At 36.9% G+C, this 21,941-nt stretch overlaps 1 protein-coding gene and 1 long non-coding RNA gene across 2 annotated transcripts in view; one reads left to right on the top strand and one right to left on the bottom strand.

Annotated features, from left to right (window-relative positions):
* Window positions 1-21,941, bottom strand: part of LOC132127697 (uncharacterized) — a 64,431-nt gene that overhangs the window by 22,579 nt on the left and 19,911 nt on the right. The gene's annotated exons all lie outside the window — the stretch shown is intronic.
* LOC132127688 (probable ATP-dependent RNA helicase DDX4) overlaps window positions 8,649-21,941 on the top strand; it is a 14,237-nt gene continuing 944 nt past the window's right edge. Inside the window, exons 1-20 of the mRNA XM_059539673.1 lie at window positions 8,649-8,661; window positions 9,654-9,719; window positions 12,877-12,933; window positions 13,504-13,530; window positions 13,610-13,696; window positions 13,928-13,966; window positions 14,046-14,063; window positions 14,136-14,198; window positions 14,378-14,422; window positions 14,526-14,561; window positions 14,649-14,693; window positions 14,802-14,944; window positions 16,554-16,706; window positions 16,815-16,969; window positions 17,659-17,788; window positions 17,871-18,037; window positions 19,394-19,539; window positions 20,324-20,423; window positions 20,585-20,855; window positions 21,209-21,316. Coding sequence (XP_059395656.1) covers window positions 8,649-8,661; window positions 9,654-9,719; window positions 12,877-12,933; window positions 13,504-13,530; window positions 13,610-13,696; window positions 13,928-13,966; window positions 14,046-14,063; window positions 14,136-14,198; window positions 14,378-14,422; window positions 14,526-14,561; window positions 14,649-14,693; window positions 14,802-14,944; window positions 16,554-16,706; window positions 16,815-16,969; window positions 17,659-17,788; window positions 17,871-18,037; window positions 19,394-19,539; window positions 20,324-20,423; window positions 20,585-20,855; window positions 21,209-21,316 — 1,869 coding nt within the window. The remainder of the gene's footprint in view (window positions 8,662-9,653; window positions 9,720-12,876; window positions 12,934-13,503; window positions 13,531-13,609; window positions 13,697-13,927; window positions 13,967-14,045; window positions 14,064-14,135; window positions 14,199-14,377; window positions 14,423-14,525; window positions 14,562-14,648; window positions 14,694-14,801; window positions 14,945-16,553; window positions 16,707-16,814; window positions 16,970-17,658; window positions 17,789-17,870; window positions 18,038-19,393; window positions 19,540-20,323; window positions 20,424-20,584; window positions 20,856-21,208; window positions 21,317-21,941) is intronic.

The raw sequence follows: 21,941 nt of genomic DNA, 5'->3' as shown, positions 1-21,941 counted from the left end.
AGAGTCCACATCGATAAAATGGGCTTTAACTGTCATGTATGCCTCCATTCTAAGCGAAGATCACAAATCAGATGCGAGACCTACAGCCAGGGAGGATTGGAGTAACGGTCTTGTCGTTTTTTGTTGTTGTTGTTGTTGTTGTTGTTTTTTAATTCAGCCTGACAAAAGATTTAAATTCCTTGGACAAAAGCCAAAACAAGTAGCGTTCTAACTGAATGCAGCAAACCTACCTATATTCCTTACTGAGCGCGAAGCAGCAGTGCAGCCAGCCACAGGTACGGTTCCCGAGTGTCACGTGGTGCGCTAAACTCTGGCGCTGTTATGTCTAAATTAAAGTATTTAAAGTTTGGGATAAAACATAGGCTAATTATATTTAGAATGCAGTAATATATAACTGGTAATAAAAGGAATAAATATCAAGGAGTAAATCAATGAAAATTTCTTCATTGTTGAAAAAGAAAAAAAAATATGCAACCGGTCGACCAGTATAAATGTCAGTCGACCAAGACGTCTTCGACCGATTAGTCGACTAAACGACTAAAGTTGACAGCCCTACTAAATACAGATAAATCTACGCCAACTTGAAGCTATCCTAACAAATGCAATACTATGCTACTAACAAACTGTTTTTTAACAATACTAACGTTACACTAACAACTATGCTAATTAACTACATAGGCTACACAAAATAATCTAACTTTATAAATGGTATGCTAAATGGATGCTATAATACTCTATCCTGGTCATTTTCAATACTCGCAATTCCAACTCCTGACTCACTACAGTGATTTTGACGGACCAAGATGGTTTTATACTGCTAAGGGCGTGGTAGCTCATACCAAGGGCGTGATGAGCTGGAAACTGCTTATGTCACCTGCCACCGCAAACATCCAATAGGAAAAATCAACTGCAGTAGCCACCATTCAACCTGAAGAGGGCAGCACTCAGACGTTTTTACACCATATATTGTAGACGTTTTTACACTTTACAATTTTATATATATACACACACACATATATATATATATATATATATATATATATATACAGTACAGAGCTTAGACATAAAAGTTTGGACATACCTTCTCATTCAAAGAGTTTTCTTTATTTTCATGACTATGAAAATTGTAGATTCACACTGAAGGCATCAAAACTATGAATTAACACATGTGGAATTATATATATAACAAAAAAGTGTGAAACAACTGAAAATGTCATATTCTAAGGTTCTTCAAAGTAGCCACCTTTTGCTTTGATTACTGCTTTGCACACTCTTGGCATTCTCTTGATGAGCTTCAAGAGGTAGTCACCTGAAATGGTCTTCCAACAGTCTTGAAGGAGTTCCCCGAGAGATGCTTAGCACTTGTTGGCCCTTTTGCCTTCTGTCTGCGGTCCAGCTCACCCCAAACCATCTCGATTGGGTTCAGGTCCTGTGACTGTGGAGGCCAGGTCATCTGGCGCAGCACCCCATCACTCTCCTTCTTGGTCAAATAGCCCTTACACAGCCTGGAGATGTGTTTGGGGTCCTTGTCCTGTTGAAAAATAAATGATGGTCCAACTGAACGCAAACCAAAGGAATAGCATGCCGCTGCAAGATGCTGTGGTAGCCATGCTGGTTCAGTATGCCTTCAATTTTAAAAAAATCCCCAACAGTGTCACCAGCAAAGCACCCCCACACCATCACACCTCCTCCTCCATGCTTCATGGTGGGAACCAGGCATGTAGAGTCCATCCGTTCACCTTTTCTGTGTCGCACAAAGACACGGTGGTTGGAACCAAAGATCTCAAATTTGGACTCATCAGACCAAAGCACAGATCTCCACTAGTCTAATGTCCATTCCTTGTGTTCTTTAGCCCAAACAAGTCTCTTCTGCTTGTTGCCTTTCTTTAGCAGTGGTTTCCTAGCAGATATTCTACCATGAAGGCCTGATTCACACAATCTCCTCTTAACAGTTGTTCTAGAGAACTTATCCTCCGCAGCAGAGGTGACTCTTGGTCTTCCTTTCCTGGGGCGGTCCGCATGTGAGCCAGTTTCTTTGTAGCGCTTGATGGTTTTTGTGACTGCACTTGGGGACACTTTCAAAGTTTTCCCAATTTTTTGGACTGACTGACCTTCATTTCTTAAAGTAATGATGGCCACTCGTTTTCCTGTACTTAGCTGCTTTTTTCTTGCCATATTACAAATTCTAACAGTCTATTCAGTAGGACTATCAGCTGTGTATCCACCTGACTTCTGCACAACACAACTGATGGTCCCAACCCCATTTATAAGGCAAAAAAATAACACTTATTAAACCTGACAGGGCACACCTGTGAAGTGAAGACCATTTCAGGTGACTACCTCTTGAAGCTCATCAAGAGAATGCCAAGAGTGTGCAAAGCAGTAATCAAAGCAAAAGTTGGCTACTTTGAAGAACCTAGAATATGACATTTTCAGTTGTTTATCACTTTATGTATATAATTCCACATGTGTTAATTCATAGTTTTGATGCCTTCAGCGTGACTCTACAATTTTCATAGTCATGAAAATAAAGAAAACTCTTTGAATGAGAAGGTGTGTCCAAACTTTCGGTCTGTACTAGTGCTGCAACGACGCGTCGACGTCATAGATTACGCGTCACACTGTTTACATCACGCTTAATGGCGGCTTCTGCTCCTGGGAATGGAGAAAGTTGCATTGAACTGGTAACTGTAATTCTGTCGCGTGTTAAAATCATTTGCGAAACTACCGCCAGGTGGCGCAAGGGGACGGATTGTGAAATGAATGTAATTGTAAAATGAGATAAAAGGAAGAAGTAAAACAATAACATTGATATAACATTGTAATGTCTTTTAAAAAATATTCAAACATTTACAGTGAGTTAATTTTAAAACGTAAGAGTCTTAGGCTACAGTCTACTCATCAAAAATTAAAAGACCTTTACACAAAGGATCATATGCATGCTATTGTTATTAAACAGTAAATATAAGATGTATGCATGCATGTATGTGTATGTGTGTGTATTATATTTATATATATATATATATATATATATATATATAATACACACACACAGTACGGATAAAAAGCTAAATGTTTTCATTTCGGTTCATTCTTGGTTTAAAAAAAATCTTCAGAGCGAAATGGGAACGGTCCAGCATTTAGCAATAATTAACTCTTATTTATTTTTTTCAAACTACTAGCACTTTGCATTTTTGAATTATGCCTTATGTGTGACCAAAAATTTAGTCATTCACCAGACATTCAGCATTAAGTCCACTTACTCCACATATTGTTAATTATTTTTTTTTCCATCGATACCATCAGCGCGGGGGCGTGGTCACATTAGATATAATGAAGGGAGACATGAAAAATGGGCATTGCGTTGTTTTCATATGAATTACTTTATCACAGAATATTTGTTCGGCAGCACTTGTTTAGTTTAAAAGTAGACATGTCATGCTTTCTATAGATATCTCTCTCATGTCTCTTCTTTGAGTATTCACGGAGTTACAGTTCATTTGAATGACGTGTTTGTAAATGAAGATCAGCGCAGACAAAGGCTGCAGACAGCACACCTTGTTAGTTATCTTTATTTTATAAGTGCACAAAGTTTTATGTCTGTATCCCAAAAAAAAGTACAGCTGTTTACAGCTTCGATTGATGTATTGCTCTTATCTGTACGATAAAAACTGAAAGTGTAATTTAAGTTCTTTTCGGGGTTATCAGGAGAAAATGACTCATAACGCGTATCCGCGTTAATCGACTCCAGAGGGTTTACCGCATTAGCTCAATGAAATACGTCTTCCTTCAGGTAGAATGAATGTTCTCCTGCTTGCTTAATGTTGGTCTCATGGAAACGGATTTCTCCCGAGTGAGAGAATGAGAAAGCCCAACCCTTACCTTATGCTTAGCTTTAAATTATTATTTTTTGCTTGGTTATAGCTAAGCCTATATTATTATATACTGCAATATATAGTTATAGTCGTTCATTTGTTATATTCAACTAATCAGAGGTTTATATAAAATTTACATTATCAAGTGTTAAAATATTTCACGCTCAAGCACATCCATTAAGTTTGCCACAAAGTACATGCAGAAGTAGCCTAATAATTGTGAAAAATGAGACATTTTAATGATTAATAAACAAATGTTTTCTTGTCTGCTGCAAGACTAAATTCACAGTGCTGCTCTCTCCGACAGAGAAATGCAACATTCACAGATTGTTGAATGTTGAATATTAATGCGCCCTGTCATTAATGCGCATTCATAATTTTTGCACAAATACATATGAATATTAATTCACATTTTGCATTACAACGTAAATTATTTTTTACATGCAATTATCCAAAATGAAACCAAACAAGATTTGTAATGAAGATAAAAATAAATAAGAATAAAAGCTGCACATCTACCATCACACGTGCAGTGCAAATCTTGCACATATTTTACACACCTGCATTTAAATGCAGCTGCATTTTTTTTTTTTTTTATAATTTTTCATTAAATATGAAAGGAAGTAGGGCTGGGTGATTAATCGGTTTTATCAATTAACTCGAATTTGTAATTTACATCGGTTTGTTTGAATGAAAATCGGTTTTCTTTTTAACATCCAGCGACGCACCACTCAGGCTCCCGTAGTTCAGAGTGGCTCAACCCTCCCCCGTAAGTCTGACAGACACGCCGCCGAGCAAAGGATGAGCTGAGCGGTGTGATTCTGACTGGAGCCTCCATCACGAGTACAATTCATGCCAACAGCCGTAATATAACTGCATATTCAGCAAGAATTCATGTTAAACATATTTAGCTATGGCTTGATCAGGTTATAATGACTGCAATAGTCGAGCACGATGTTAAAGGCTATATGAGTTTGTCTGTTTCTTTTACTGATTATTTTCGGGTTAAAGCATGATTTAAACAGATAAAGCACATTCACACTCAATCGCTTTAGCAATAATGCATTCAAATAAATGTAATCTTACAGTGCTACTACATTATCAGTAGGCTATTTGATTTTGAAATCTTGAAGTAATTAATCGATCTGTTTAGATAAAATAACTGACAAAAATGCACTGTTATTTTCCTCACAAACAAAATTTGTACAGCTGATGGGCTAGTATTAACAAAAAATAAATAATAATTAAAAATAATATATAATAAAAATAATAAAATAAAATAAAGGTCTTTCCAGCATTAAGGTAATAACATTAGTTTTTTTATTATCATCTTGTCTCAGACTCAGTTATAAGTTTATAACTATATTAAAACTTGTTTTGAAAAATTTCTTTTGTCATTTGAATATTGATTTTAAAATCGATAAATCGGATTTTTTTTTTTTAGGCCATATGCTATCGCCCAGCACTAAAAGCAAGTAAAGTCGGCTCCCTTTAAAATCACTTATGTTGTCAGTTAATGAAGCTCTTTTTTACATAGTGTGCATTTTGTTGATTATAATGAGAGAACTTGAGTTTAATCGTGAGGACGGTTTATTAATCCGTCCATTCTTTAGAGTTTCAAAGATTTAGCTAAATCGTGCAGGTTTAATTTATTTGTTTCTTGTTTAAGTCTAATTAGGCATAATTAATGTGAACGAAATTATACAGCGCTTCAAGTTTAAACATGCAACAATTTCTTAATCAGTTTACAGGCAAATGTCTTTTTCCCAAGAAGTTGTCAAAATAAAGGATCGGTAACGAATAGCAAAAATGCAGGTTTTATTAAAGGAATTTTAAAATATAAATTAAAATATAGGCATAATATATGAAAATATTGACATTGCATATTAATCCATGTAGCCTACCCCCTTAAAATAGGCTACCACTTTTAATGCTCCAATGCAAAGTAGACCACAATTTCTTTTGAATAATATAACATAATTCATATAAATACTGCACACCTTTTAAATGTATCAAATCTAAAATGTGTCTAATATTTTAAAATGTCTAATATCTAAAATAATACCATGTAGCTTAGAGAAAATATAAGCACAGACTCTGGCACAGGCTTCACATTTATCCTGCTTGAATTCATTCTAATAAATGCACATAACTTAAGTACCAATCTTTCATCTGTGAATATTACTTATTAAATATATTAAATATTTTAACTATAGTCTTTTTCTTTCATTTTCCATTAGTGTGTACAGTTGTGGCCAAAAGTTTTGAGAATTACATAAATATTAGTTTTCAAAACGTTTGCTGCTAAACTGCTTTTAGATCTTTTGTTTCCGTTGTTTCTGTGATGTACTGAAATATAATCACAAGCACTTCATACGTTTCAAAGGCTTTTATCGACAATTACATGACATTTTATGCAAGAGTCAGTATTTGCAGTGTTGGCCCTTCTGACCTCTGCAATTCGACTGGGCGTGCTCTCAATCAACTTCTGGGCCAAATCCTGACTGATAGCAACCCATTCTTTCATAATCACTTATTGGAGTTTGTCAGAATTAGTGGGTTTTTGTTTGTCCACCCGCCTCTTGAGGATTGACCACAAGTTCTCAATGGGATTAAGATCTGGGGAGTTTCCAGGCCATGGACCCAAGATTTCAACATTCTGGTCCCCGAGCCACTTAGTTATCACTTTTGCCTTATGGCACGGTGCTCCATCGTGCTGGAAAATGCATTGTTCTTCACCAAACTGTTGTTGGATTGTTGGAAGAAGTTGCTGTTGGAGGGTGTTTTGGTACCACTCTTTATTCATGGCTGTGTTTTTGGGCAGAATTGTGAGTGAGCCCACTCCATTGGATGAGAAGCAACCCCACACATGAATGGTGTCAGGATGCTTTACTGTTGGCATGACACAGGACTGATGGTAGCGCTCACCTTTTCTTCTCTGGACAAGCCTTTTTCCAGATGCCGGAAACAATTGAAAAGGGGCTTCATCGGAGAATATGACTTTGCCCCAGTCCTCAGCAGTCCATTCACTATACTTTCTGCAGAAGAAAAGAAAAACTCAAAATGTTAAATCACTTGAATAAGGCAAAAAAAAACTCATAAAAAACAATGGTTCCCGGGATTTTTGAGAACTGGAGCTTGTAGCCTAGAATTTTTCTTTCTAAATTATGTGAAAATCATCTTGTTTACTCACTTACAGAAAACAATATATTGATTTTAATGTTGGTAAAAGTCATATGCGAGTAGGCGTCAACTAACATGAATATCATTGTGATTTACACCTGAGAATACAAAGGCCCGCATAATGAGCTGCATAATGAGCCATTCAGTCAGGTTTGTGACTGAGAGGAAAGAGTTACAAGAAAGAATGCGAGAATAAAATAAATCTATATAATTTTATGTTTGTAGTTTATTTTGAACAAATTTAATTATCCCACAAAATAATTTAATATCCACTTGGGGGAGCAGTTAAACAGTTTATTAGAACAATCAAAGCTGACTTTCAAACTAATTTTTTGCATCATTACTCCAGTCACACAATCCTTCAGAAATCCTTTTAACAATCTTATTTTCTACCAAAAAAAAAAAAAACGTTGTTTGTTGGTTGTTGTTGTTGTTGTTGTTGTTGTTATTATTATTATTATTATTACCATTATTATTCATGTTGAAAAGAGCTGAGAATATTTTTCAGGTTTTTTAGGGGGGATGAATTAAAAGAACACCATTTTTTGTTACATTTGTTAGTTACATTTATTTGTTACATTTTATATTATTTACATAAAGCTTTTGAATGGTATAGTATTGTATATTGTTTTTGAAACTTCATAATTGTATATTGTTATTGAAACTTCATAATATTTCACCTGATTATACATTTTGTCAGGAATTATAGTTTAGAAAGTCTAACTAGTAAAATGTTTACACGTTATGTGAAAACTAGTACAAGTATATATATAAATAAAAAGAGACTTACTCATGTTTATGATCTCAGCTGAATAACGTGCTTCATTCATTTTTTTTTTTTTCCTGAGGAAATCCATTTCTCAAATCCTCAACCACATCACATCTTTTTGGGGTGAATTATGTCTTCCTCTCATTGCGAAGCAAACAGTAAAATAAAAAAAAACCTTAAACAGTCTAGCTGCTTTTTCTTCTGTTATGGGCGCTTCAGTTTGAAAGCGCAGGGGCGTGGTCATATTAGATATAATGAAGGGAGACGTGAAAAACGGACATTGCGTTGTTTTTATATGGATTACTTTATCACAGAATATCTGTTTTCGGCGGTACTTGTTTAGTTTAAAAGTAGACATGTCAAGCTTTCTATAGATATATCTCTCATGTCTCTTCGTTGAGTATTCACGGAGTTACAGTTCATTTTAATGACGTTTTTGTAAATGAAGATCAGCGCAGACAAAGGCTGCAGACAGCACACCTTGTTTGTTATCTTTATTTTATAAGTGCACAAAGTTTTATGTCTGTATCCAAAAAAAAGTAGACCCTTTACAGATTCGATTGATGTATTGCTCTTATCTGTACGATTAAAACTGAAAGTGTAATTTAAGTTCTTTTCGGGGTTATCAGGAGAAAATGACTCATAACGCGTATCCGCGTTAATCGACTCCAGAGAGTTAACAATGGAAGAACAATGATTTCAAGCATCACCCTCCTTTTAACATGTCAAGTCTGCCATTCTAACCCAATCAGCCTGACATAATGATCTCCAGCCTTGTGCTAGTCAACATTCTCACCTGAGTTAACAAGACGATTACTGAAATGATCTCAGCAGGTACTTTAATGACAGTCCGTCTTTGCCATGAAAATTAACTTAATCCCAAAAAAACCTTTCCACTGCGTTTCATTGCTATGCAATTCATCTGATTCTGATTCTCTTCTATACGTCTATACATATATAATATGCTAATCGACAGCCTCTGTATATATTACTATAAAATATTATGATTTCTGCCTCGTTCTATGATATGAAACCAGATCTGAAAGTTATTTAAAATACTTGACTGATGTTATAAAGTTAATTTGGAGAAAAATTTTAATTATATCTTTGTTGGACAACAGGTTTGTAAACGGGCTCCTACACATGCTAATCTGTGCTACTGTGGTACATTTATTCAAGGCTTAGACTGATTCTTGTCTCACTGTACAGCCCTAACCAAATCAGTTCCTCAGTTAGTGATATATTCCTCAATTTCATGTCCGCCTTCCATGTTGCTCTGCATGATCTCACACAGAAATGTCAACAACTATGCATTATCGTTATCAAGGGAAGACTTACCGTATTTTCTGGACTAAGCCGCACTTTTTTTCATAGTTTGGCTGGTCCTGCGATTTATAGTCAGGTGCGACTTATTTATCAAAATTAATTTGACATGAACCAAGAGAAATGAACTAAGAGACACGAACCAACAGAAAACCTTACCGTCTACAGCCGTGAGAGGGCGCTCAGTGCTGCTCAGTGCTCCTGTAGTCTACACTGAGCAGCACAGAGCGCCCCCTCGCAGCTGTAGACGGTAATGTTTTCTGTTCTAAATAAATGCGACTTATAGTCCAGTGCGACTTATATTTTCCTCATCATGACGTATTTTTGGACTGATGCGACTTATACTCAGGTGCGACTTGTAGTCCGAAAAATACGGTAATTCTTATCGTGGGGAAAGTCTTTACCGGTATCTCAAACTGTAAGGTAATGCCCATCCCTAATTTGGAATTGTGATTCCTAAAAGTTACTGTAATGATACAGCTCTAAATCAGACCTAAAGTGAGTCCTTGTGTTTGTAGATGATGGCAGCTCATGGAAGACAAATGCTGGTGATGGATTCAGGGGCAGAGGTGAGTAGGTGAACGTTTTACGATATTTACGATATTCTTCGCACCATATTACATAGTCTTCAAAATATATATAGACTTGTGTGCGCACGAGAAATGTTAAAAATGAGCCATCCATTCATCATGCAAAACTAAGAATTAGAATCATTGTAATGTGACGATTAAATATAGGTGCGGTGGGTGGCAGGCAGATAACTTATTTGAAGCAGAAGGTCTCGGGTCAAGTTTGAGCTTATCCACTCATCTCTACACTGACCTGAGTCCCCAGCAGCAAACAATAGTTTGTGTGCTGCTGGAAAAATACCACATAATTACACCATTTTTAAGCATTTCATCTGCGTTCAATGTTCTATTAAAAAAAGTTCATATAGATGGCATTCATTGATACCGATATATCTGCGACAGGCTCATATCGGCTGATAGTATTGGCAAAACGATATATTTGTTGGGCTCTACATAAATCTACTGAAAGTTATTTTGAGTCTGGAAAAGTATGGAATTTTTAAATGGAAATTGTGTATAATCAATTACCGCGTACAAAACAATTGTAGAAAAATGGCAGCAGCTGCATTTGAATGGAACGAGCGTAGGGTTGGATGATATGACTGAAAACTGTATCATGATAAGTGTTTCATATCGGTTGATATCGATAATTGATATTTGATATCATGTATCATGATGTGGCGACAGCTCGTGTGATTATCCCGGGAGTTAGGACATCTCACAAGATTTGTGTCAACACAGAAAACATCATCACTGAATAGGTTTTGTCTGTTTATTTAAAGTTTGGTTTATGTCAGCTGCATGTGTGCGGAATGCTTTTCAGAGAAGATAAGGCAACGTTATTTTAGTACAATTCGCACTCAACGGTAATTTAGGGGAAAAAATCTTGGAATGCTTCACGTGAAACTTTGGTCTTCCGACCTATCATGTCAAATCTCAGTTGATTTTGATGGTAATATCAATTTTGATTAATATGCACGAGGGAGGGAGGGAGAGCAAGACAGTTTGATGACTGTGAGCATGCGCGTGGCCGGAGGAGGGTCTCTCTCTCTCTCTCTCTCTCTCTCTCTCTCTCTCTCTCTCTCTCTCTCTCTCTCTCTCTCTCAGTAACATGCGCAGGCTCTAGGGCTGCACGATTCTGGATAAATTGAGAATCACAATTTTTTTTTGGTCTCATAGAGATAACGATTCTCCTACGATTCTGAACTAAATAAAATGTGACATTGTTATTGCTGCAGTCTAATTAAAAGTATCTGAATGAATTATTAAACATTTTAATGTACACTACCAGTCCAAAAGTCTTTGAATGGTAAGATTTATTTTTTTTTGTAATTATCTTCTGCTCACAGAGCCTACATTTATTTTATCCAAAATACAGCAAAAGTAATGTTGTGATACATTTTTACAATAAAAAAAAAAACTGCTTTCTATTGGAATATATTTTAAAATGCAGGTTTGGTGAGCAGAAAAGACTTTAAAAAAACATTACACATCTTACGGTTCAAAAACTTTTGACTGGTAGTGTATATATAATATATTTAAACCCCCATTTTTTTTTTATATTACAATGATGAAAAAGTTGTTTAAATCACTGATTCAATGACTCACTCATAAACCTACTTCACTTGTTTCATTACTGGATGAATCAGGGTTTTTGAATGATTCTCTTGAATTAAAAATTCATTCATTGACAAATACATTAAGACACTTGTCGCCACCTAGTGGTAAAATAATGCAATCGACACAAACCATATTTGAAGCACAGTACTTTCAAAAGGGTCGCTGCCATATAGACGTCAATGTTTATATCTGAACTATAAACTTTTTATCCCAGTATTTCTGTGATAATATGAATGTAAGACCAAACATGCTAACTGCTCTGTCAGCGGCAGTGCAAACACTGATTTGAAGACTTTGTCAAATGTTTAATCGACTCGGGGAATCGTTATCTTTTAGAAATGAAATCGAGAGGGTGTCGAAAATCGAGATCGTGATCTTTTAACGATTAATCGTGCAGCTCTAGCGGGCGCCTGTCAGAATTAGCACAGCAGTCAGTCATCTTATCACTCACCGATCGAATACATCGGGGTGTTTACACAGACAGCGATTCATCAACACCTAAAGCCGCTTGTCCACCAGCGTCTCGATTTCTGACGTGACGTCAAAGCCCATTCATTTCCTATGGAACTACGTCAGGCAGCAAAAACGCCCCGCAAAGCATGATGCGTCGCGTCGATTTGGTCAACAGCAGCGCATCAAAAAAGTATCTCGGTGGATACTTTATGCAAATGAGAGCGTCAAAACGCGGGGCGGCGAGAATTTGTGTATGGCCGTTGCTATGGTTTCATATTTAACTGCCGTCTCCCCCTCTTCCAACGCAGGTACAACACCGCAATGCTGACCACCCGGTTCCTGATAGCGAGTCTTCGTCGTCGATCCATTGCAAAATGATAAAAAAGTATTTTTCTCTCCAAAACTTCACAAATGACGTCCGTACAATGTCCAGCCCACAAATTCCGCCCCCAAGCAGCGAAAACGTCACGGGCGTCGCGTCGGAACAAAAATTGATCCGACGCTGGTGGACAAGCGGCTTAAGAGCACGGTTTCTCCCTGTTCATGGAGCCCCTATAGCTGCTTCAGTCAATCAGAAACAACAACTCGAGTGCTGTAGTTTAAAAATGATTACAAATTTGTGGTGAAGTTGAACTAATTTGTGAGTGTGGACCACATTTCTTTCCAAGTAATATTTGGCACAATTAGCTAAGGACATTGTAAACAAAATCTGTGTGAAAACTCAATTTGAATGTTTACAAACAAATAATGACCAAAATTGTTCACACAAACTAATTCTAAATTGAAGAAAATTTGTTTGAATGATGAAAGGCTAAAGACCTTATTTTTATTTTTAATCTGGATGTGTATAAATATGAATAAATTAACTAATTATTGAACAATAAAAATTGTATTATTATTAATGAATGAGAACCATTTACTATAAAGCAGCCCTGATTAGGGAAGTGCAAAACTACATATTTTAAAAATGGTCTTTTCAGAGGTTTGCACATTTAAACTTTATAAATCTGAATCCAAAATTGTTTGTGTGCATCTGCTGTAAGCTTATGTACATAGTGTTAAACCAGCATCGTTTGTGTTTTAGGAGGCAGGGGAGGATCACGAGGAGGAAGAGGAGGCTTCAGAAATACCTTTAAATCAGGTGTTATTACAATCTTAGTTCCCCTCAACAGAAGTCTGGTTTTAAGGATTTCAGTCAATTTTTGTTATACTCAAAAAAAAAAAAAAAAAAAAAAAAACCACAAGCTGCCTTTAAAATTATGTAATCTGAAAGCTTTTTTCACTCATTGCAATATTTTGATACGTCTTCCAAATCTTTATTGGTGAAAGCAACTTACTGTAAAAGACATGGGTGTGAGACTAAATCTCTCCAAATGGCATTGTTGTGCCCTTGAAGGGCACTGCGGAATGGGTCCCCACATCAAGAGTTGTTTCGGATGAATTCCCTTTCTACAAGGTTGTTAGAGAACGACATGGTAAACTACTTCATTGAAGTGACCATCACATTTATGATAATGTGACCACGGGTGGCGACTCTTAGTTATAGCACAAAATGAAGATCAGAAGGTCTGTTTAAAATGCAGTGTAGTTTACTGAAATTCCTGACAATTGACAAATTGAGCATTATTATGGCTATCAACTGTTATTGTGCAGTCTTGCATGTTTGCATTTTAATATGAATTTTTACATGACATTCTTGCTCATTTTTTAGAAACTGATGAAAATGACAACGATGAAGGTAAGGTGTATTTTAAGCAAGACATGTTTTTATGACTCTTAAGCTGCATTGTTTCATGGACCTGGTCTCTTTGTTGCAGGTTGGAAAGCTGGTGAAGGCCAAGGAAGAGGTCGTGGTGGATCCCGGGGTGGTTTCCGCGGTGGTTTTCGTGGTGGTTTCCGTGATGGTTGGTTTTTGGAATAAACTTAAATTTGCTATTTATGCTAGAAAATAGCCATGCATGTTTCTTGTCATCTCCTTCTGCTATATGTGAAGTTGGGTGCCTGAGGCAATGTGTATTGTGTAGTTTAGTGCTCATTATACACTCATTTAACCACACAACATTGCCTTTGACCAATCATGGTAAAGTTGTGTAATGACTAGTTTCTTTTTAAAATGTTCATTGCCTGTTTTTAAGGTGGAAACGAAGAGACTGGGAGAAAAGGCTTTGGAAGAGGTGATTAATTTGTTTACTTCTGTGTAAACTTTTTCACAATTTAAAACTTTTTTTAATACTGTTCTTGTTTATCTTCCAGAAAATGGCACAGATGAGGGTAATGTCTTTTTTTCCCAAACAATAGACAATTGTTTATGACTCTGTCATGGAGCCCATCTGTTTGTTGCAGGTTGGAAAGGAGGTGAAGGCCGAGGAAGAGGTCGTGGGGGCTTCCGTGGGGGCTTCCATGATGGTTAGTTGTATTTATAATGTGATGAGATGGTGGCTGGAAGACATGAGGTGTGAATCTAGCACAGCTATGTAGAAAGTTAGTTGCCTGGGGCAATGGTGGTATAGTACATGTTTGACCACAGCTGCCGTTAACCAGTCACAATGGAGTAATTTTAATTTTAATATTTATGTTCTTTTAAGGTAGTGGTGATGAAGAGACAGGAAAAAGAGGCTTTGGAAGAGGAGGTAACATCTTAATATTCATGTGGTGTTTTTTTTCTTTGTTTTTGTTTTAGTAGTTGGTGAGTATCTTATGGGTTCAATTGAGCTCTCTTTAATGACACTGTAGGTTTCAGAGGCCGGAATGAGGAAGTGTTTTCCAAGGGTAATTTACTGCATTTGTAATAACTAGTAAGTAATGAACCTTTGTGTTTTAATTGGCTTAGTTTTTTTTTTCTTCCTAATTGTCCAGGTTCAACAGCAGACAAGCCAGATCAAGAAGCAGGTGAAAATGCAGGTGGGTCATTTTCTTTTAATGCAAGTCATTGCTTTATACAGCGTAAGATTTATAGTTGACTTGTTTTATATCCAGAATGAACTAACCTTGCGTTTCTGTTTCTTGTAGGACCCAAGGTTGTCTATGTGCCACCTCCCCCTCCAGAAGAGGAGAGTTCCATATTTTCCCAATATGCCACAGGCATTAATTTTGACAAATATGATGACATCCTTGTGGATGTGAGTGGCAGCAATCCTCCAAAGGCTATTATGGTAAGTTATTAGAGCATATATTTTGTAATCCATTTTAACTTTGACTATTAGAAGTTGTATTATCAGTGTGATTTGTCGATGCAGTAATAGACCATAATCTATTATAGCCCTGCTGTTGTTTCTCTGAAGTAGGGATGTCAATTTTTTGATCGTCGTTTAACGATCGATTAATCGTTAACCTTTAAAATGTGTCTATTGCAGCGGCGCGGTATGACATGATTTGCAAAACCCACTCAAAAATAAAAGCTTTCTCACCCAAATTAAAGGGGGTTAGGTTTAAAAAAAAAAGAAAAAGAAAAAGCAGGATTATAAAATGAAAGGGCGTGTGCCATACATTTGAACTCATTTAACTGAGCGCTGAACGTGCCTCTTTAAATGGTTTAACCGAGTATTATGACCATTACTCAATTTGATCCTGCTGGATCCTGTTCCAGAAAATGTCAGATTGGTTTACTGTGCATTAGATTGTGATCTTTTTGGAGAAAGATATAATCTCTAAAAGTGGTTACTTTTATTTGTGCGCACGCACAATAAAAAACAGAAGATTTGTGCTCATGTAAAATAAAGCAAGTTGTCATCCTTTACTTTCTGTAAACTTGTTTATGGAGCGTCGCGACACTTCTGATTTAAATGCATTATAAGTCAGATGTTACGCTTTTTATATATATATTTATAAATATATATTAGAAATGACAATGTTATTTTTATCTTAAGCCTATTACTTAGGCTATGCTTTTCCTTTTTAAAGCATCCCATTTTTCATAAATTCCTCAAAGCGTACCCTTTTTTTTTCATGAATTAAGGATTTGTTTGATTTATTAATTTGCTCCCTCAATTCACTTAAATCATGGGTTAATTAAGGAACAAAATTAAATATTGTAATTGAAGTTGGTGCTGGGCTCTCACAAAAATTCAGGTGCACAAAAAATCAATGGCATGTGCCTATGGGTGAGACTTCCAGTTCTTTAGCCACTGTAGGGAAATGAGAATAACAACGTGCAGTAAACGGTAAAACCGTTATAAGCCAGTGTGTTCCGAATTAAGATAATACATTAAAATAATATGGTAAGACACCAATTTGCAATATCAAGCAGCAAAACAAGTGGATTTGTACAGCTAAAAATAGTTGGAAGAGTGAGCTTTACCCCTAAAATTTACAAATGCTTTAAATTTACTGCGCACATTTGCTTCTAAACATACTTGCATCAGTAAATAGGTTTGTATTTATATTTATTTATTTTTTCAAAGACTATGTAAATGTACATTTAGTGTTCTTAAATTCTTCTTAATAATATTGATGATAAATATAACAACCATTTTTTTCCATTAGAAATAAGGAACTGGTTGTAATACCTGTTAACGCTTCCCAGTTTAAGGTGTCAATCTGGAACACATCTAAATGATGCCTGTCTTTTAGTGAATTATCTCAGTTGCTTAAATTTTACAAGACATTGATGGGAAAAATATTCACATTGTGTCTACACACAGGCTCATTTTCACAAGCAGCTTTGTTTATGTAGCATGCTCAAAAGCTATGAAAATAGGGCAAAATGGCTACAAATTCAACAGTACTTCAAAATGTCACTCACATGCTCACTCTCTCTTACAGACTTTTGATGAAGCAGGACTTTGTGAATCACTGAGAAAGAATGTAACGAAGTCTGGATATGTGAAGCCTACTCCTGTCCAGAAACATGGGATTCCCATTATTTCTGCTGGACGAGATCTAATGGCTTGTGCCCAGACAGGATCAGGAAAAACGGCAAGAACAACCCTCTGACATGCCATTCTTATTAAATGCCAATCTTCATTCTGATGTGGTTTGTCAGTGATGGTAATTACTGTTTGCTTGCTCTGTGCCATCCCTCAGGCGGCCTTCCTGCTGCCCATCCTTCAGCGGCTGATGGCTGATGGTGTGGCAGCCAGCAAGTTCAGCGAGGTGCAGGAGCCCGAGGCCATAATTGTGGCCCCCACCAGAGAGCTCATCAATCAGATCTATCTGGAGGCCAGGAAGTTTGCATATGGGTACACATTTTAAAAAAAATACTTCGTAAATCTGCAATTGCCTTTTGAAATTTTAATGCAGTACATTATGCACAGTAGGGCTGAACGATTATGAAAAAAATCATACTTGTCTATTATTCCCATAATTGCGATTTATTAATTTCGATTATCACAATTTTCATTGTTTGATGCACTGCATGCCGTATTTTTATATGAATATAAACAAGCTGAAAACACTAACTGAAAAACCTTTAGTACTTTTCTATAATATTAAGCCTCAAATGTCAACTATACCTCAGATTGGTTTCTTTAAATTATGAAAGAAAAAAAAAGATTGGTATTGTTACAATAAAATTTAAATAAAGGGGAAAAAACCCTAAGTTGTAGAAACAAAAATTCAACTTAAGCACGCAGAGTAACATAAGTGGACTTTGAACGATGACGTAATTGTGGCATCCATAATTGTAATTGTGATTTAGAAATTTGATTACCGGTAATTGTGCAGCTCTACACAGTAGGGCTGAGTATTGATACAGATTTCACCTTTATTTATATAGCTCTTTCTACAATGAGTGATTCGGATTCATAACTCCTCATTAGCTTAGTCCACGCTATAGACTCGTATGAGGTCCCTCATTTATTATATATTGCTTGTAGCTTCCAGGTTATAAATTATGGCAATATAAAGTGTGGTTTTGAATCTTGTGTAGGACCTGTGTGCGTCCTGTGGTGGTTTATGGTGGAATAAATACTGGATACACAATTCGAGAGGTGTTAAAGGGCTGCAATATTTTGTGTGGGACCCCAGGACGATTGCTTGACATCATTGGTCGTGGAAAGGTAATGCCACCCCAATGTGCTAAAGTATGCATAAATGATTGAATATATAATGTGGCTATGAGTTTTTACTTTTTTGTGTCAGGTTGGCCTGAGTAAGCTGCGGTATTTGGTTCTGGATGAAGCAGACAGAATGCTGGACATGGGCTTCGAGCCAGATATGCGAAAGCTGGTGGGATCTCCAGGCATGCCTTCAAAAGAGGATCGACAAACCCTCATGTTCAGCGCCACCTACCCTGAAGATATTCAAAGGTCGGTCTCTGAAACGCTTTAAAGGTCAATTCATGTTGTACTGACAGATGCAGACACATTCGTCAGGTTTTGTCTGATCGGTTGTTACCCTTGTCTGTGTTTGTTTCCATTTTTCATCGCTTGTTTTTGCTGATTGAGCATGTTGAATCGGTTTTATTTTTTTGGAATGTGTGAGAAAGTGGTTGGTCTGCGCCTGTCATTGTGAATTTTCTTTTAAAGAATTATTCAAGAAATTATTTATCTATTCTTCTGTTCCAAACCTATTTGTCTGTGGTCTTTGGAACACAAAAGATGCTGAATGTTCAAGCCGCTTTTTGAAACTAGTGTAAAAGGTTAAAAAGTTTTAAAAATAACACAAACCATCAGAATAGATATGTCCAAACTAGTTCTGAGAGCTCAAAAATGTCTCTGACATGGTTGTGCTTCCGTTGTTTCGTTGCACTCAGTCTAGCTACTAGAGTGAGTCTAATGTAAACACGGCCTTCAAAACTTCTGATTGGAGTCAAATCTAAAATCAGATTAATTACACGTGGCTTTAAACGAATCATAGTCAGCCACTAGGGCTGGACGATTAATCGAAAAGTAATCAAAACCGAAATTCATAATCTCTGACCGACGTAATTTTCCCATGTCGGTTATTTCAGTTTTTTAATCCTGTTAACACTTCCCCCTTAAAAGCATACTAGCGCGTGTGTAGTCACATGACTGCTCTCCAGTCAGTGGCATAAAAGCAAAACCCGGAGGTGAACGCCGGTTCAACACACAGTGATGGCGCGTGAGCGGTGAGCCTTGCGTCTTCACTAAACTTTGTCAGTTGTATTTGTGTTATGGTTTGGTCATTCAAGCGATTAGATCGGATGTGTATTATTATATCAAGCTACCATGTTCGCGCAGCTGCACTGTGGCATGAACACTCATATAAACAGTAGATGTGAAGATTGCGCACACAGAGGAACACAAACTAGTTGTCAGTGCTGTCCTGTGATTTATCACTAAACTAGCTTAGAATCTCAAAACTTATGTTTGTGTGCAGCGCACATGAAGCACAAGCGCGTGCATAGAGAGCAGCGGTCGCGCTACGGGTTCCCGGTTTGTGTCTGTTCTCGGACTGTTCTGTGTATTTTAACTGTAGAAAAGTGTGTTCGGAGTCGAAACTACGATACAGAAAACTACCATCAGTATATCATCATAAACGCAGCCGTTTTTGTCTTACGTGAACAGAAACAGATGAGAAAGAAAACACACGACATGTGCTGTATTTTTGCTTAAGCAGCAACTTGTCCAATTTCCAATATTTATGTAATTCTCAAAACTTCTTCAGTAGTAATGATCGATGCATCATGTGTTGTATGATAGGATGGCTGCAGATTTTTTGAAAGTGGACTACATTTTCCTTGCTGTTGGTGTGGTTGGTGGAGCATGCAGTGATGTGGAGCAAACTATCATTCAGGTAGACCAGTACTCCAAGAGAGACCAGCTGCTTGATCTGCTCAGATCTACAGGTACATTCACATGAATACACCACTGACTATTTTACATTGAGGCCTTACTAAAAATCCATATGCTATTTACTTATTGAAACATAAACATGTTGCATTTCAAAAGCCATTTGATAACCTTCTGAGAAACTGATGGATATTCAAGTTATTAAATTAGTTCACACACCTTTTAAAGGGGGTCATGAATGGCGCTGGGCTGTATACCGGTTCCTACCGAATACGTGTTTATTTTTCTTCTGATCTGAATTTAAAATACTGCAATACTGGGGCATGTCGTTTAAACCACGTTTGGAATGCCACGCTGTTTGAGAGCGGTCCCTCTCTTGTGTGTTACGAAGCGTGAACGTTCTGAAACTGAAGCTGTAGAACTAGTAGTGATTGAACAGAGTATTAGTTTGGTGGGTTGGCATCCGATTTTCAATTTTGAGATTCAAATATTCTTTTTTTATTATTAAATTAAAAATGTATTTCTTAGTTAATGACCCTTTTAAGAATGTTCACAGTTCACAGAAACAGTAGAAAAATATAATTGTAACTGCTTTGTGCTAATGCAGTACATATAGTTTTGTACTGATTTTCCAATAGTTTGGTATTGATTGTGTCCTGTAACCAATTGTGTAAAACTGATTCCTGTTTATTCACTTATTTTTGTTGAAATCCAGTTTTGCATCAATTTTATACATGTAAAATGTAAATGGTTTGTAAAGAACTAAATGTTGACATCAACTTTGTGGTTCATATCCTGAGCAAACGGATGTATTTTATGGCACTTTGTTTGCAATTACAGGGAATGAGCGCACGATGGTCTTTGTTGAAACCAAAAGAAGTGCTGATTTCATTGCAACATTTCTCTGTCAGGAGAAGCTGTCCACTACAAGCATCCATGGGTATTTTTATTTCCTGTCCCTTTCTGTAATTTTTTTTTTCTCCAACACATTATATCAGCACGAACATGTTATTGAAGAAAACAAGGCAGTTATAGATGCATGGTGTTAGAGGTCCTTTCTGACCAAAGCTTTTAACTGAATTTTATTCCTTTTCTGAATAGTGATCGGGAGCAGAGAGAGCGAGAGAAGGCTCTCAGTGATTTTCGCACAGGCCAGTGTCCGGTGCTGGTGGCCACGTCTGTCGCTGCCAGAGGCCTGGACATTGAGCAGGTCCAGCACGTTGTGAATTTCGACCTGCCCAGCAGCATCGACGAATACGTCCATCGCATCGGGAGAACCGGACGCTGTGGGAACATCGGGCGAGCCGTGTCCTTTTTCAACCCAGAGTCTGACACTCCATTAGCTCGCTCTCTGGTCAAAGTTCTGTCTGGGGTTTGTACTTTTCATATCGCATCCAAGATACTTAGTGTTTTCACACTCTTTAGTTGTAAAATGTTCACATTGTGCCTATAAAACCACTTTATATGGACAACAGATTTAAATTGGGCTCTAATCCACATAATTATTGATCATTGCTAAAGCAGCACCTCGCATACAGTCAATGCTCAAATATTTGCTTTCTTGAAGCTCAACAAGAAACATTGGTTTATCATGTTTTATGTGCTTGAATGTGCAACATTTCATTCAAATATTCCATTAGTTTTTGTGTTGGAATGTAAACATAGGCAATGAACTGTATGCAGTACACACACAAATATCAATAACTTCATAAACCTTTATCACAGGCCCAACAGGAAGTTCCCAAATGGCTGGAGGAAATAGCTTTCAGTGCTCATGGAACAACAGGCTTCAACCCTCGTGGAAAAGTGTTTGCATCTACAGACACACGAAAGGTATGGCTCAACACTTCTTATGTGGCTGCCAAAAAATGTTTTGCAAAAGAAAAAGTTTAACAAACAAAAAATTTAAGTATTGAGGAAAATAATTTTGCTTTTTGCAAACAAAAATAAAGAATTGCAAAACATAAATGAAACTATCCACTCGCAAGCCTCTGCTCATCATGACAGGACCCGGATCGGTGAGCTGCGTCTCGGGCCGATGATGTCACTTCCAGGGAGGCATGTTGTACACGCCCCCATCGCTCTGCTCCTCCCCCATGTCAAAACCGTGCCAGAAAGCTAGACGTGCAGAAAAGTTAAGCACAAAGGGAAAACGGTATCGCAAGCTCAAATAGACTGACACGCAAAATAAAAGCAGCGTTGCAAATAAAAGATATGACCATGGAAAATATGTATTGCAAAATCATTGCTTTCACGCAGTTTCATTTGTTTTGCAATTCTTTATTTTTGATTGCAAAAAGCTAAATTAGTTTACTCAATACTGTAATTTTTTTTGCAAAACTTTTTCTTTTGCTAAACATGTGTATATAAATATGCATCATATTGACTCCATACCTGAACTTGATTTGTTGTAATTTGATGCATGTCTTTTACATTTATGATGCATGTCATTTAGCAG

This window comes from Carassius carassius, chromosome 45, assembly GCF_963082965.1.
Source record: "Carassius carassius chromosome 45, fCarCar2.1, whole genome shotgun sequence".
Classification (NCBI taxonomy): Eukaryota; Metazoa; Chordata; class Actinopteri; order Cypriniformes; family Cyprinidae; genus Carassius; species Carassius carassius.
The sequence above is the reverse complement of the archived record's forward strand: the minus strand, read 5'-3'. Positions and strand labels throughout refer to the sequence as shown.